Below are 17090 nucleotides of genomic sequence, written 5' to 3'. Positions count from 1 at the left end.
GCTGCCAGTTCAGAGCCACGCTGTTGACAGGTACTGGGCATTGCTTCTCTTCTCCAGGCAGCACTAAACCACAACTGCACTGCAGGGAGCTGGAGGAACAGAAATTCTGCCAGTGTTTTTATTATTGTCTGTGTTTGATCTACTCCTCTCCAACCAATGAAACACATCTAGCAGAATATATCCCAAATACATTTTATCAACTCAAGCCATGTTTCAATTCAAATTGCCACTCTGTCAGCTTGCTCTGTATTTTCGGCAGCAAATCAGATTTTCATGAGTGTGATTAACAAAAATGCTGTGCTAGAACCTCATTAGGGACTTCTCTTCCTTCTTGCAGTGATGCTTTGTTTCAGACCCGGTCTGGGGTCCACTGAAAAGGACAGTGGCAAGAGAGGACTTCCATGACAAAGGGAGATAAAAATCTGTGTAGGCAGAGGGCAAGAGTGTTTTTCTGTAAGTTTCAGCCCTTCAAATATTGAAATAACCTGAGGAGCAGATTTTCCCAGCTCAGCTATGTGATGCAGGCTAGCCACAGCACTGGCTCTCACCTTGAGAAAACCCCATGCAGATACATTAGATATTTTCAGTAGCTTAAAGATCACACAAAATCCATGGCAAAACCCAAAGCATCTCACAATACAAAACAAGTCAGGCCACAGTCAGATCTTTAATAAAAGCACTTTAAGTGACAAACAAGATACAGCAGACATGACGACTGAAAAATCAAGTTGGGGGTAGAAGTGTGCTGCTGGTGTTTTCAGAGGATCAAACAAGGTCCCTAAACCTAACCAACATCCCCTCAGTGGCTTCCCAGCTGTTCACAACACACTAGAAGGCTGCTAAAAGAGTCACTCTTGCCTCACCCCTCCTTGGTGTGGAAGAAGCACAGAATATTCTTTGTTCTAACCAAAACCAATGGAGTAAATTCACCCAGAAAAAGACTCCAGCTCCAAGTCTCCAAGGAGATTAAGTTGATTCTACAGAAAGGAGACCGAGCTACCTATACTCCTCCATACTTCCTCCAGTTTTGCAACATGCACTTCAGCTAGGGAACCTCTGGGGAGAGAAGCCTGACACTGCTAGCCTCCTAATAGGATTCATCTAATTTGAGCAGGGCATGGCATTAAGCATCTCCCTGTAGAAACCTTTTCCCATTTTATTGGTTAGTCTGTTCAAAAAGGCTGTCAGTCACATATTTGAAAATGCTTAGTCTTGTCATTTAGCAGTCTTCTGCCCTGCTCCCCGATTGGGACATTCGGAGCCAGTACAAGGTGTGTAGGATCCTTTCCACCATGGCATTAGCTAAGTAGCCAATCCCAAGAGTCAGTGATCCTCTTTCACTAACAAATAAGGCCCTGAAGCTCCCTCTGTAAGGGGAGGGGTTCTGCAGCACTGAGAGGGGTACAGCAAAGGGCCTGTTCTCGGACGCCCAGCACACACAAGAGCTTTGGAAGGTTGTATCCCTGCACTTTGGTCTTTGGGTAGTGCCACCTGCTCAGTATCTGTAGTGGTCTGGCTTGAATGGCCCATCTCTTGATAAGCCTAGGTATTTGGCCTGCTTGTCACTCAGCTTCGTCAGCTTCACACACAGTTTATCCAGATGAGCAGCAGCCACGGCTTCATCCAACTAGAAAACAAAATATTGAGACAGGAACATTAGCAGAACAGAATCCTATTAGTTCAGCAAGTCATGGTCAATAGCGAGAAATAAGTATGTGAAAACCAAGAGCAGCCCTAAGGAAAGCTTAGGCTGACACAGACGAACAGACCGACCGCTCTTTTCCTGCCAGCATCCCTCACTTGCTTGGGCACATCAGCATCTGCTTTGAGCACAGAATTATGTTCAGATGGAAAAGCCCCATACTTTTGAGGGAGTCAAGTCTAGCTTAATGAGACAGACAACTTTACATAATCAAGCTCATTTCAATCTCATTTACACATTCACATCCATCCAACAAGAATGGAGATCAAACTATTCAGAGATAATATCCAGTGTAGTAGAATGGTAAAGCCTAGTCATTTTTCCACTACAAAAGACACCTGGACATACTAGACTATAATCTTACAATTTCAGGTAAGTTCTAATACTGGGGGGAAAAAATGCATCTCTTTTCCAGATATCCTATCTTAGGGGTACATGTATGAAGAATCAGTAAATCAGCAAGAACACTAGTATCTATTCGCACTGTCATGAAGAATAAAGACAAGGTGGGCTGCAGGACACCAGCTCAGAAATGTTGATATACTCGCTTTATCCCAGAGATGTCAGGCAGACATGCAAACTCAAGGGATTGAAAGAAGTGTGAAGTTACAAGACAGTTAAGTGCTACAAGAGATAGGTACAGAAAAGTCAGAACACGAACAGTAAAATGGCAAACTAGCTGCTATGTCAGAGGGGAACGTGCAGCCATACAGGCTATTCAAAGATAGAAAGGACACCAGCAAGAAGGGATTGGGTGCTCCCAAGTTACAACAGAACAACAAGCGTGACCACCATTTGTAATTACTGCAAAATACAAGTAATCCTTGCTAAGGAAACAGATACAAGGTAAATCTAAATTCCAGCAGCATGGGAAAGACTGGCAATATTTCCCCCATAGTAAATCAATAGATGTGAAAGGTTGCATGTTTGAAGGGCAATAAATCAACAAAATATTCAAGGGCCAGATCTTCAGCTTGTGTGAATCAGCGCATCCTAAATGATTCAATAATTAGTGCTAGATTTCCTACTCAAAGGGAGCGTGGTATGAACTACTCTGAAGTAATCCCACTGTAACGAGCCAGGTAAAAGCTACATCTACACAGCGCATAAGTCACCACAGCTCAGCCTGCTCACAGTAAGTAACATGGAACTGCCAACATCTTGTGAGAGCCAACACAGCCAGAGATGTACAAGACAAAATTAAAAACATAAGATGAAGTGGTTGAAGAATGTGGAAGTGAACCATGAAAGCTACTAAATGCTACGTAAGTGTCAGAAAAATCATGAAAGAAAAGCTAACTGGAAGGACTGTGTTTCAAAGGGAAACAAGTATTTAAGCTTAGTAGATCCTGACAGAAAAAACCCAGGAGGGTTAAAAATTGAATGTGTATCTGGTTGACTAGACTGACACGTGAAGATCTGATAGCTGTGTTTCCAGCAAGTTTAAGACAGATTGCACCCATGTAGAAGAATGGCTGCAGAAGCGTGGCCACAGAATCCCTAAAGATCTGCACAATCCAGGCCTGGAATTAGAATTGTGCTGAAGTTGTTGTGCTGAAGTTCACAAGAAAGTGGCCTTGATCTATTCTTGAATCCTGAGACCAAGTAACTTTGTTGTGCTAACAGGCTGTGGCTGTAACAAGCTGCAGCTGTTAGGGAAGACAGGTGCAAGGCCAAGGGAGATAGGGAGCGGAATGGGAATAAAGGGAGTAACAAACCGCAAGGCTAAAACATAGCTAACGCAAATAGCTGCATGGACAGAATGCTTGTTCTAATCATGATAATTAGTGGTGTGAGAGCAGCGTGTGCTTAGGGGCTAATAACCAATTATATGTTTGCTTTGGGAACATGCTTGTGTATCGAGTCTATATAAGAAGTGTTAGAAGCTAATAAGGATGAGCAAGATACATAACTCATATTGAGTAATTTCTTGACTCCAGCGGACCCCTCTCCCAACACACCCACTTGAAAAGGAGCAGAGTCCCGACACTTCCCAAATCAGGTTCTCAAACTGCAGCACAGATGTTTCACAACTGCTTCACCTTGGGAACTTCAAGATTTAGATAAAAAGGTACGTAAATTTAGATGAAGGTAAGCTGACATTCTTACCTTAAAATCAGATAGCCGAGTATAAGGATGGACAGATTTAGTCCAAAACATGGACACAACAATTTGCCCAGATTTCTGGGAACACACATTGCAGAAACATGTGCATGTTTGTAATAGCTGATCATCAAAGTGATATCCTTGCAGTCAAAGAAAGTGCAATGTAAGGTACTTGGTAATTCTTCAATTCTTCATTTGTACCTCAAAGCTACTACACAGAAAACGGAAAGGTACTAGCCAGAAAATTACCAGAGAAAGCTCCTCTGCCCATATTTTGTTAGTTCTGACAAGGCAACTGCTTTATTCTTTGAAATTTTCTATGGAGCACAGATGGCAAAAAAAGCATTTTGTCACAGTATATGAACCTGAAGGGACCACTGCCATATGCTCCACTAACATGCAACTCCATTTGTAACTAACTGACCTGGGTATTACTTCTCATTTCCAGATCAAGTGTCCTTACTAAAAGTTGTTATTTAGGAAGAGGATGAAGCTACATTTTATTAGCAACATTGGACTATCATTTTGGAGATAATTGTCAACAAAACTTTTCCTTTGAAGATGACTGTGTGTCAGCTTGCTGATCAACTCCTACGTTGTATTTCTGGTGTGCTTTGCTTGATCATTAACAGATGGTTTTGGAATCTTAAGTCCTTCAGCAAACACTTCATAAAAGAGCCCAGACATACACATTTTACTTCCCAAACGAAAATATTTCCACATTTAGTCTCACACCTGGTTGCACTCCAAAGGCAGTGGGATTTAAGTCCAGCATCCTTTTCAATGACCGTATCTCAAATTCTCAGGCTTGTTTTGGAAAACTAAAACCAGGTTAGTTTTTTAAAAGGCAGCTGCGAGTTGTGACATGATCCAGATTTTTCCAAGAACAAAGAATGCAGAGACAAGTTTAAAGGGAAACCTGAGGGAACTGTCATTAGTATTTAATGGATCTATTAGGACCAGTTTGTGATAAGCTCTGCCTAGGTGCAAATGGGACCCAGATGATCAACCACAGTAAAAGCGGTTCCTAGATTCACTCCACACTCAACTCTGCCCCTCAACTTGAGGCTGCTGGACAGGCATGTGAAGCTTGCTGTGAAGCTGACATTCAGCAGAAGGAACAAGTTGGTTGGGAGAAGCTCCCCGAATACCTTGAGGCAGTACAGGGTTTCCCACCACCTTAGGGAAGAGCCCCAGATCAAGCTATAAGGTAACTGGACACTCCTATCACAGGACAGACAAGTCCCAGTTCTCCACAACAGATTAACCCCAAGAAACAGCCCACTTTGACTCAGCATCACCAAAGCCAAGCATTCAGAGGGACAGAAGCTCCCTGCAACAACAACATTCAGTAGCAAAATTAACTCGGGCACCAATAAAACAAATCTACACGATCACACCTGAAGCTGGATTCCTTACAAGCTTGCATCTTCCTGCTGCTCTAGCTCACCTTCTTCGGCAGGAAATGGACTCCGACAGCATATTTGTCACTATGGGTCCACAGCTCGATCTGCGCCAGCACCTGGTTGGTGAAGGAGTTGCTCATGACGAAGCTAGGGTGACCCATGGCACAGCCCAAGTTGACCAGTCGGCCTTCTGCTAGCAATATAATGTGACGACCGTTGCGCAGGGTATAGCGATCCACCTGGGTGGGAAAAAAAGCAAGAGCGGTGCAATGCCAGGATGAAAAGAGCATTTTAAATCATGCAAAGCTTTGTGGGCTTTCCTCCCACATCAACAATTCAGCAAAGGGCTTGCCACACAGACTTTGATTACAACTGAGACACCCCTCCCTCAATTCCCAGCCAGTGTTTGCAAATCCTGTAGCTATTCTGGGCTTCACACAACATAAATCTTAGCATCTGTTTCATATTTAACCAGCTATCCAGTTCTTCTGGCTTTCCCATATGCATGTCGTCTCAGATAGCTGTGGTGGGGCACATGCTGCTAGCAGTAAAATGCCGTTCAATATATGCCTAATTGAAACTGGTGGGGAGAGACAGGAGAGAAGAAACACCTCTGCATGCAACCGCCCAGAGCCTTTGCATCTAATGGGTAAGAGCCAGAGTCCTCAGCCTGCTGAAACTGCTCCCCTGTAACTCTTCCCACTTCGTAAGGCCAACGCTTTACAGTATAATAAACAGCTGTCCCAGCTTCTGGCATATTCTTCTTTGCTCTCAGGGGACCAAAGGCACGGTCCTCCACTCGGGCTGACTACCAAGCTATGCTGGGGACAACAGGACTCTGCACACAAGATCAAGTCTCAGGTGAGCTAAGGAGACAGGCCTTCTTCTGTGTGAGAGTCCCACACAGCTCAGGAGATATTGTCACTTAACATGTGCCTCAGCTGTCTGGGCCAGATTGGGATCCTGCAGTGTTAAAGTTAACTCTGCTTCTCCTTTCCAGTCCCCACTAGCTCTTCTTTCCCCTGCTTTCACCCATGCAGGAGGTTACAATACTGAAACCCAGAATGAAATGACAATACACCCTAGGAGTTACAAGAATATTCAGTGTCCACTGGTATTTATGGCTCGTGTCACACCAAGCACAGGGGAGCAAAGCAAACCTTTGGTAAGACTTAAGATAATCAACGACCAACTCTGACAAAGGTTAATGCTTTCAACCATTTACCTTATGCTGTCATAGCACAGCAACTGTGAAAGACCTACAAGGGTCCCTCCCCACAGCTGTATTTATACTTTTAGTCTCAAAAGTTTTTTTAATATGAAGTCAATATTAATATGAAGTAAAACACACTTCATTTACTGTTTTATTCTTAAAGCTTTGGCCTGTAAGTTAAAAGCTACAGGGGATGAAGCTTTAATTCTAACACCAGCACCTCCTAACAAAACATCTTAGTGCAAGTCCTTAGCAGAGATTTAACAAGTAAACCAACACAAACCATTTCATTAAGAACAGGTATTTTGCCTTAAGAGAAGGTCTGTGCCTCCACCTGCCTTCTCCAGCTATGCTTCAATCACAGCACTATTTTCTACTTCTTGGGTTCATACAACAGATTGTGTTTTCATATGCAGACAGTAACCACCTCAAACAGAAGCCCTAAATAACATTCTTAATATCTCCTAAGAGCAGTACAGCAAGGGAGGGTTAATAAGAATGCTCTCCACTGAGCAGCTGCAATATTTCTTATGGACGCCGATTCTCCATTGTGGACCACCAGTGGCAGTGCTCTCAGTCCCGCAAAAATATCATATGGGCTATCTTAAGATTGTGGAAGCAAAGAAAGAAAGAAGAAAGCAGCCAAAAAGCAGAACACTACTTATATTGAATATTATATTTACAGATTAAAACTACTACAAGGTAGCAGTTAAGTAGCATTTCAGTTCTGAAGTCTGAATTGGGTGGTTTAGGTGTCAAAATATTATATCCATACAATATCCACACAATTTGCACATGCACAGCTGCTGGCTTGTGCATAGAACCGCATATGTTTGGCAATCTGCTGACGAGTCATTCAGTGTACAGGGTAATGTAGAAAATGCAGATTAATGTCTTTGCACAGAAAAGTAGAAGAGGCACCAGCAGAGGCTTAAGTCAGCACCATGGAAACACATTTCATCTACAGGTACATAAACGGGCTGATTCATAAATCAAGAAATTGCTACAGAAGTAGAATTCAAGTTATCCAAGTATTAAGTTCATCTCCACACTTATACAAATGCCTCATCCCTTTCCCCATCAGCATTTAGCTTGCTCTGCACTTTCTGGCTGTTTTACACTTCCCTCCACACCTTGCTACACAAATAATTTGTTTTCACAACCAAAGCCCATTGATCCCACCCTGACCTTTTCTTCCCCTCTAGGGCTGAGCTTGTGCTATACATCAGTCTCTCTAACACCAGAACACAGGTAAGCAGGACTGCAGTGCAAACCCATATTCAAAACAACCTGCCAGCATTTCAGTAAAACTTATTTCCTCCTTAACTGTACTTGGAAAGCAACAGATGAGTGAGAATGGCACAGTAAGATGTTTTCCTTTCCCAAGTATTAAACATTACTTACACCAGCTCACCACTTGTAAATGGAGACCATATGGTACTGAAAACTACCATGTTGGACACTTACACAGTTACTCGGTACCTCTAGCTGAAGCCTAGCACTTCTCAGCTCTGGTATTAATCCTCTGAGCAAGAGACAGATGTCTTCATAGGAGGTTAGAGATTTTTGTTCCTGTACTATATTCTGCCCCCTCCTACAGGATATAGAAAAAAAAGCTGCCAGGTCTTAGCAAAAATTTTAATATTTTTAGTACTTGATATTACAAAACATAGGATACCACACCCACAACACTGATGTGAAAAAACTGTGTTCCACTAAAGGTAAGTGCAAGATTTCACACCTTTAAAACACAGCACTGACCTCCCCTGGAGGCCCCCACAAGACAAGATGACAACCTAAGTGTCCCTTCAATGAATCTGAGAAAGGAGTAACAGCCTAAGTGGCACACCAGCTGTTTCCTTCCCAGATTTCAGTATAAGAACAACTCTATCAATTATTGTAATGACTCATCACCACTGCCCAGAGAAAGGTCTTAGCACATGCAGACAAATGCCCATGCAGGTGGTGGAAGCTGCAGAATACCTCCTGGGAGCTTGCTTCTAAACCTAGTTATTGCCTAACTCTTCCAGAACACGCATTTGCAGAAAACATCTACTCAATCCTTTTTAATTTGTTTCAAGCATGGAATTTGGGGCTCTAAAGTCACATTTTGCTGCCCAGTCCCTGCCTCTCCACCTTCTGAAACAAGTGAGCTTTTATGATATGTATTAGTCCACTCCTGCTCAACTGCCCAGCATCCATAGCTACTAGGCACAGAGAATGAAAATAATGAAGCTTTTACACACAACTTGTTCACATCACACCTGCTCAGCAGGTACTTCTTTAACTCATCATGCAGGTCTGAAGTGTTCAGTGACAAGAAATTGAAGCAGACACAAAATGGAGCAGAGGGGTATACCACTAGCACAGTGTAGCTACCTACAGCATCAAGTACACCCCTAAGAATCCAACTGGAGATTCAAACGCTGCTTCAGATTCACTGCTAGAAGTCAACAAAACTCAAGAACTAACCTGAGTCACAGACCAGCTTTTATTTGGCTTAGCAATGTACACATCCATAAGCCATACTCACTTCAGTAAAGCTTTGAACATGTTGCATGGCCATGTAAGATCAGATTTACCTCCAGGCACAACCCAGCTCCAGTGGCAACCAGTAGGTGGGTAAGGAAAAGTACCAGAACAGCCCCTGGGTGAAGTGCTATTTCCACCAGCAAATCCTCTTAGCTTCAGCTAACTGTGCATCAGGCTGAGACAGAGGTAGTCCACTCTGGGCTGTCAGACACCTTTTACAAACTTTAGCTAATGACTTCCAGGCAAACACACTCGCGGCACCTACATCACGCTGAGCAGCTATTTTCACAGCTTTTGCTCTGTGAGCTGGTATCTCCTTTGCATCACTCTGAACATCCTGCTTGTGACACCAGCAGTTTATATAATAGATCAGAGAGTTCAGGTCAGAAGGTAGGTAGGTCTTCAGCATTAAACCATATGGATAACCTTGACCCCAATTCCACCCTTTTTGAAAGGTAATACACTAGTTTTAATCATAAACTTGTTAAGAGTTTTCATACCTTGGATTAGACTACATCTCGTTGTGCCCATTACATCTGTGACAGACAGGCACATTCAATATGAAGGTAAATGAAGAAAAAGGGACTACTCTGCCAACAGTGACAATTTTTCATATGGACTTTTAAGAGCCACATTGAATGGCCACGTGCAGGTAGTTTGCATGTTACCATATTAACATCCAATTTAGCCTTCAAAAACATTTACTTTTTGAGCAGTCCAGTTTTAGTTTTAAAATCCAAGCTACCAGCAAGCAAGCAGCTAGCTACAGGCTCCTCTAGGACAAGAGCTGCTGAGTAAAGTCAGCTCCACCCTAAGGTCATGGGCAAGAGCAGACTTGAATGTAGTGAGAACTTGAGGGTATAACTTCATAACTAGCTGAGCCCACATAGTGTCCTAGCAGCAAACAGAATATTGAAAATACTCTCACAACTGCTTAGGAAGAGTTTGATGTGGGTGGCCAATAAGCCACAGGGGAGTTATGAAAATTGGAAGACCAGACTGAGATCTAAGATGTATGCTTGGGTGTGGTGTTTTTAAAAAAGTAGAAAACCTGTCCCAGAATCCTGCTGCTGGTAAGCACGCTCCCTCTTGAAAAGGTAACTGGAAGCCCCATGCCAAGTCAGACAAAGCCTGATTTGCTTTATGTGATGTTCTTCCCCCATTGCTGGTGTTACAAACCAGCTTTAATTCAGTTTCATTTTGTTTCTCTGCTTTTTCTGCTGAAGAGCTGAAGTTTTTAGATCCCTACTTTCCTGTGTACCTACAGCCACAGCTTGACGTAAACACATGGTGGGAATGCAAGCTAAGCAAGGATAACACATCTCGTCTTGTCTGCCCACACAAAGACTTCTGGTCTATACAGGTTTCTAAAATGAAGCCACTAAGTCTGGGAAAGAAGTCTCAGCTTGGCAGAGCTCCAGATAGGCTTTCCTGAGGCTTCAGTCTCCAAGTAAAAATAAACATTTTGAAAATAATGAGGTGTGAATTTTTTCAAACCTTGACAAAATACCAAAAGACATTCCCTTGAGATTCACTCTAATCCTGATCCCCTGCACCAGGACCAAGACTGTTCTGGTGCAGAGCAGCACACGAGCAAGCATCTTGCTGAGAGGAAATTCAGATCAGCTGCCAGGCAGCCTATGGGCTCTGTTCTTAAGTTTTATGCAGACTCTAATGGTCTGTTCTGTATTCATCATCCAACTTGCTTTTTGAAATTGAGTTATGGCATTGTTTTCAACTGGGGGCTAACAAAGAAAGCATATTGCCATACCTCCTCACCATACCCCAAATATCAAAGCTGGCTTCCTGTAAGGAATGAACTTGGTGTAATTAATTGTCTACACAACCACCAGTAAGGGGTAGGCTCCTGTTTGCCAAGGAAGTAGGAACAAGAAACACACGGAGAAAGATGCATCCATACCAGGTGCCTCTCAGAGAACACATTGTACACTTGGGTACTGGCTGGAACCGGTTGCTTTAATACGAACACAAGAATACAACATGCAGCTTGTTCCGGGTTAACTGGGGAAGAGCAGAGCAGAATCTCCACTCTGATCAGCCCAGAGCAACACTGGCTTCCCAGAGAGCTAGAAACACAGAGTACCTGAAGAGAAATAACTCCCTTTCTGGAAAGGGACACGGATTAGCTATTGCTTCTTTCTAGCAGGAGAGCTTGTGCAAGGGCTGTCTCACCTGAGGTTTAACATTCACCGCCTCTACTGCATTTTCATTCAGCCACTTTGCATCAACTTCCACATCAAAATGACCAATATTACACACTATGGCATCATCCTTCATCTGCTCAAAGTGCCTGCAAAAAGAAAAAAAAAAAGCATATCAGAAGTTAACGCACAAAATTTTTTTTCTTCAGCACCAGAAGATTCTCTGGTCCATAGCCCTGCTCAAGGAGAAATGAAAAGTGCCTGGCTCACCGACTGCATTTGACTCTCACAAGATGTGTGGGTCTGGTAATCTTCCAGGCACGTGAAGTCTACTGGAAAATAACCTCTCAAGCTTCTAGAGGAAGGACACTTCCCAAGGAACATAAAGAGGTTATTGGAGAGGAAATATCTTCCCAGTATGGAAAGTAAAGCTATTTTGTTTAATTGATTAAAAATGAAATATCTGCAGTTATTCTCTGCCCTAAACAAAAGAAATTTTTCTTCATGATTTTAAAGTTTTCAGCAGTTCTACATCTCTGGAGACTAATGGCCTTACTTGCTCCCACTTAATCTGATCTTCCACTACGACATGGGGAGTCATAATGGCAAAGACAGGAATCAGTTTGTGAAGAGTGGAGGGGTTATAAATTGAGATCTAAGAAGTGGCAACCAAAAAACCAGCAGGGCAGTTTATTGAGAACAGACTAGTTTCAAGTCTGCTACACGTACTCACAGACAGAATCACTTTCAACCTTCACCTACCTCTTCTGTTCACATTTATCTGCCCTAACACAAATTTAGCCCTGATGCTCTCATTCTCTAAAGTTTATATATCCCTCTACACCTTTTGTTTCTCCATCATCAGACACTAAGGCAGGAGCAATTGCAATGTGCCAACACCCAACAGAACTGAAAGGCCAAAGCCCCATTTTCTCACTAAAATGATGTTAAACCCTGGTGTCCAGAATTTGTGTGTTAACCCTCACCATACTGCTGACAAGTTATGACTGTATTTAAAAAAAAAAAAAAAAAAAAGGTAACTGTACAGGGATGCTTTCACTAAAGCAAGTGGCTAGACCATACCTGCCCTGAACAATGTCAGTGCAGCCAGTGGTGGTAACAAAGATATTGCCTTCTTTACAGGCCTCCTCCATGGTTGTAACTTCATAACCTGAAAAAGAGAAAAAAGTTATTCCTCCATCCAACCACCAGCACTTTATTAGAAATCAGATACAATATTACAAGAAGAAAAGTACAGAGAAAGAATGCATGAGAGAAATCTGTGCCAGCACCTGACCTATGGAGGATGCAAGGTAGTGGGCATACCTGCCTTACTGAATACCAACTTAGCACAAAAATATCTATCCCTCAGCTGTTTCCAATCCATAGATTTACACATTCAACCTCTTCTGTCCATAGGTGTAGTATCTCCCACAGCACTCAGACTGGATTCAGGAGGTCAAGTTTTCAAAGGGAAGTGCACACACAACACCTCCAGGTTCTAGTCAGGTATGAATAGAAATGGGATAAACTGGTACTAAGGAGCACAATTACATGAGGCACCCAGATGAGAGAAGGAGCACAGCTGCCAAAGCACACTATGAGCACAGCTGGAAAGGCAGAGCACACGGCATTGCTCTCCAAGAACACCTACTGAAGGCAAGCCTGATGTTTCACTGCAGAGATATTCTCGTGAAGTCACAACCCACACTGGAGGTTAGAGCTGCACAACTTGAAGATAATGAACCCGTTCAAAACCAGGCTTTCAGCACTATGAAATTGGAGCCTTACCCCTCTATGGTCTCTATATCCTTGACCCCAAACACATCTTCTAGGTCTATACACTAATAAAATCCTTCACTAACAGGAAAAGAATTCCTGCAGCTGAACTGGAATCACCTTCACCTCAACAGGGACAGGGCTGAAGCCCACTGAAACTTTCTCAGCCAACTACCATGTATTGCTCCACACTGACACACAGAGACCCCCGCCAGATGAATGAATTTCTGCATCTCCTTCAGTTCTCACCTTCCATGGCTGCCTGCAGTGCATTGATGGGATCAATTTCAGTGATGATGACTCTAGCTCCAAAGCCTCGCAGAGCCTGAGCACAGCCTTTGCCCACATCACCGTAACCTGCCACGACTGCTACTTTTCCAGCAATCATGACATCTGTAGCACGCTTGATGCCATCGATGAGGGACTCTCTGCACCCATACAGGTTATCAAACTTGCTCTGAGGAAGAAAATGGAGCTGTTTCAAACAGATGAAAGTCACTCAAGTAAAAATTCCTTAGAGAAACAAAACAGACTTGTATATCAGTACTACAAACCAGGAGACTGACAGCCAGCTAAATACTTTAACCACAGTGAGGGATGGAAAAATAACCTGGTTTGATATTTTTACGTATCCAGTTTCTATCTCTATAGTTATTTATACTAGATATGGGCTTCAGCACACACCCATGAGAAGTATTTCGTATATATGTTGTGTCTACTGACTAGGGCTTGTACATGTTAAAAGCTTGTTAGAGGTAATCTGAATTTATCAAATAAAAGCACAAACAATTCTTGCATACACAGGTAGGTAGGTCTTAAGTTCCTTAACCAGATGATCACCAGTTCTCTGCTGCTGTTTATCAGACAATGAACTGAGCCAAGTGCCACAGGCAGGCAAGACAGCACCAGAACTGCTGGCCAAATGATTAGCACGCATTCTTATTTTTGCAAGACACATGCACCCTGCAGAAGCAGCAAGTTGCCCACATCAACCATGAGAAATTGGTTCCTGAAGCCCAGGAAGATGAAAATTGCATCTTCCTCCAGGTTGAGTTACACTAACACTGCCAGACCTCACCACTGCTCAGATCTAGAAAAATCCAGCAAGAAGCCATTCACAATACTAGTCACTGCAGCCAAGAACCCCTGGATTTCAGCTCCTAACACCCCATCACACAGCATCCTCTACTGTAACATTTAACATGAGCTTAACAGCCCAATCTCCAAAGCAAAATTCCCCTGCCAAGTCAGATGTTAAACAGTATTCCACTTGAACATCTTCCTAAACTCACAAACACATATTGCTGTACTGATTTTTGGAATGCTCCTTCTTTTTCTCCTTGGGCCCTTTGTTTTGACCAGGAAGATGGGCTGTATAAACAGTTTTGATTATCTGAAGAGTTACAGAAGCCAAGAATCTAAAAAAAATTTAAAAAATGAAAAAAAAGTCTGACTACACAAGTTGTGCTATGCTTCCCCAAGGCATGGGTATAAAGAACTCACCATTTACAGCAAAATTCTGGTCTCAAAGCCTGCTCTGTGCTTTCTACAGCTTTAGGTCACCAATCACTCTTGCTTTCACTTAACACAGATAGCACTGTCTGCTATAAGCAATCTTAAGACTGTGTACCTAGATGTGAGTAGGGGCACAAATGGGACCTACCTTGCAGCTATGACTGGTACCATCTAGCTTGTGTAAGGTGATGTTACAGTTTGGTTTCAGCCTATAGCTTACAACAGTAAAATTTGTATAATATAAAAATGCAGAAGTCTATGTATAAAAATGTTGCAGCTATGACTCCCAATGCATTATCTCAGCAAGTTACAAGGTAAGCAGCACATTGCTCCCAGCCTCAGAAGGTGGCCAAGGACTAATGTGTAAGAAGTTATACTTCAGCTCCAGACGTTCATGACTCAGTGCCTCTAAGTTATCACAGGCCTATCTGCCATTAATATTTCAGAATATTTGTGTTGCCAGTCCTCCAAATTCCAAAGTTAGTGCCTGTTGGTAATCCTCTTTTCTAGTCCTCCAGCAGATTTTCCTTGCGTTACATGCCTTCTAATGGAGGAAAACAGCATGGTCAGATTTGATTCCTATTCACCAAACCCCACAGTTGCAATTGGAGCCTTTCAGACACCATTGTATTCCCATGCAAGGTAGCAGAGTGCCAGATGCAGATATCTGTACCACCCAAAAACATATTTGGGTGGCAGGAGGGAAGTGCTGACCTGGATGCTGCCTCCCTGTCTCTCCAAGTACTAGGATAGGAACCTAATGCCAACTGAAAATATCAGCCTGGGAGAGCAGAATGTGTCATCTCAGTTGCATGTCATCCTGGAGATCTGTAACTGTGGATTGTACAAATCTTTTACTACATAGATACCAAACAGTACTTGAAAATAAGCACTTGTTTGGCACTAGAATAAAGTGAGGTCAACCCAAGAGGCTTTTTTAGAAACATCTGAATTACCAAATCTATTAAACTAATAGTTACTATAGTTAACTATAGTTAAACTAAAAGTTTTTGCTGTAAAGCTCCACCTAAATAAAATCAGAGCTTATAGTGAAAAGTGAAGGTTTTTCACTTTTTTTCACCTTCACCAGGTCCAGTGAAGCTTCTGCTAAGTAATCTATTTTTCCCAGATCTGTGGGGCTGCATGCCCTGTTTTTCCCCTGCAATTTGAGTTCTGGTGGAAGATAGGGAAGAGAGGTTGGTGAAATTAGGTAACTGCGGTGGATTTCCTAGAGCTGGCGATGCACCCAGTGCAGCAGAGGTATTTCCAGCTGGACTGCCTGCAGCCAGGGAAATGGCTGTGCGTTTATGTACAGCAAGGTGAAGATGTCTGTTGTTCATGAATGCATTTGTGGTGGAGCACTGCAGGACCAGTGAGTCCCAGGCATCAGGCAGCCCAGCTGGTGTGGGAGCAGCACCTCCTCTCACACTGCCCAACACCAGGGAGAGAGCTGCGCCCATCCAAACACACCTCTTCCCACTCAAAGTTTGCTACTCCCTGTGCGTTACTCCCAGATTTCTGCACAGGAATCATTAGGTTGAAAAAGGTCTTTAAGATCATCGAGTCCAACCATTAAATACAGGCACCCTGTCCTAAACAACAAAGAGAACAGTAGCTTTAATTTATCCACTCAGTAAAACTGAGAAACCTCCCTTCAGTGAAATCTATCATATTATTTTTATAGTTTCTAATCATTTACAGAAAGAGAAACAATGTGCTTTGTAGCTGACCGGCTTGAGCTCTCAAACTGGCATGTACAAGCCTCAGGTGAGCCTTTTGCTCTTCCCAGCTCCCAACAAAGCACTAAGGGAGGACCTGCCACTGGCCATATAGTCATCATAATTTCCTGGCAATGGCTAACATTTTTTCCATTGCCACAGAAGAAACCAAACACACATTTCTGCTATGTAAAACTTCTCATTCAATGAAATTTAACTTTATGGATGACAGTAGTTATAAATAAGACTTACAACCCTAGGAATCATCTGGAAATCCAGAGAAGCACATCCCATTCAAAAAGCCCTTATGGGAATGCATCTGGTTATCTTTTAGTCGGGAGGCAAAGAGGAGCACATTTAGCTAAAACCAGACAACACACTTCACAGAAGATCTCTGGTTCTGAGAAGAACTGGATGATGAATAGAAGATATAAATGTGGAAATGCTTCAGAAAGGCACTTCCTGCCTGCTCTTTTTGGGAGGCACGGCTGCCTGGTGTCCTGCAGAGGTAAAAGGTGATGCCTTCAGCGTACCAGCACTGTGCCACGCAGGTGATACAGCAACACCCCAGCTGGGGCCACCACCCTTGTGCCACACTCTGCAAGCACCACCACAGCCATGTGCAGACCCACCAGTCCACAGCCACACTGCAACAGGGCTCCCCGAGCTGTATCCCTTCTGCTTCTACTTCTGTCTTCAAGGTCTCCACTATTCTCACACCTGCACAGCACCTAAGGCAGGCAAACAGGCAGGACAGAGCTGTCACAGGCACCCCCAGCCCAGCACCAGTGCCAGGACTAGAGCAGACATGGGGTCCCAGGGGACATGGGGGGAGCCCCAGGAATACTGACCTGAGCACCCTGGCACAATGAAATTATCCCAGGATTTTAAAACTGATGTGATGGGAAGTTCGAAAGAACAAAAAAAAAAAAAAAAGTTTCTTAGTCACTTTCACTG

General features: G+C 43.1%; 1 protein-coding gene across 1 annotated transcript; it reads right to left on the bottom strand.

Annotated features, from left to right (window-relative positions):
* Nucleotides 1-648: 648 nt before the first annotated feature.
* On the bottom strand, nt 649-14586 carry LOC129736948 (adenosylhomocysteinase-like). The gene is made up of 7 exons (XM_055722542.1): nt 14564-14586; nt 14197-14318; nt 13150-13398; nt 12205-12292; nt 11153-11270; nt 5259-5453; nt 649-1627 (listed from the first exon to the last, which is right to left on the bottom strand). The coding sequence occupies exons 1-7, from the start codon at nt 14584-14586 to the stop codon at nt 1496-1498; spliced, it is 927 nt and encodes a 308-aa protein (XP_055578517.1). The 3' UTR covers nt 649-1495.
* Between the last annotated feature and the right edge of the window lie 2504 nt (nt 14587-17090).

The sequence above is a fragment of the Falco cherrug genome, chromosome 10 (assembly GCF_023634085.1).
Source record: "Falco cherrug isolate bFalChe1 chromosome 10, bFalChe1.pri, whole genome shotgun sequence".
NCBI classification, from domain to species: Eukaryota; Metazoa; Chordata; class Aves; order Falconiformes; family Falconidae; genus Falco; species Falco cherrug.
This window is presented reverse-complemented; position numbering and strand designations above follow the sequence as displayed.

Bases quoted from the DNA above. Each gene is read 5' to 3' on its own strand.
- LOC129736948 (XM_055722542.1), bottom strand. From the start codon at position 14,586: ATGGTACCAGTCATAGCTGCAAG. The intron at 14,319-14,563 runs GTAGGTCCCATT...AATTTTTTTTAG, and splicing joins GTACCAGTCATAGCTGCAAG to ATTCTTGGCTTCTGTAACTC. The intron at 1,628-5,258 runs GTGAGCTAGAGC...TTTGTTTTCTAG, and splicing joins TCCATTTCCTGCCGAAGAAG to TTGGATGAAGCCGTGGCTGC.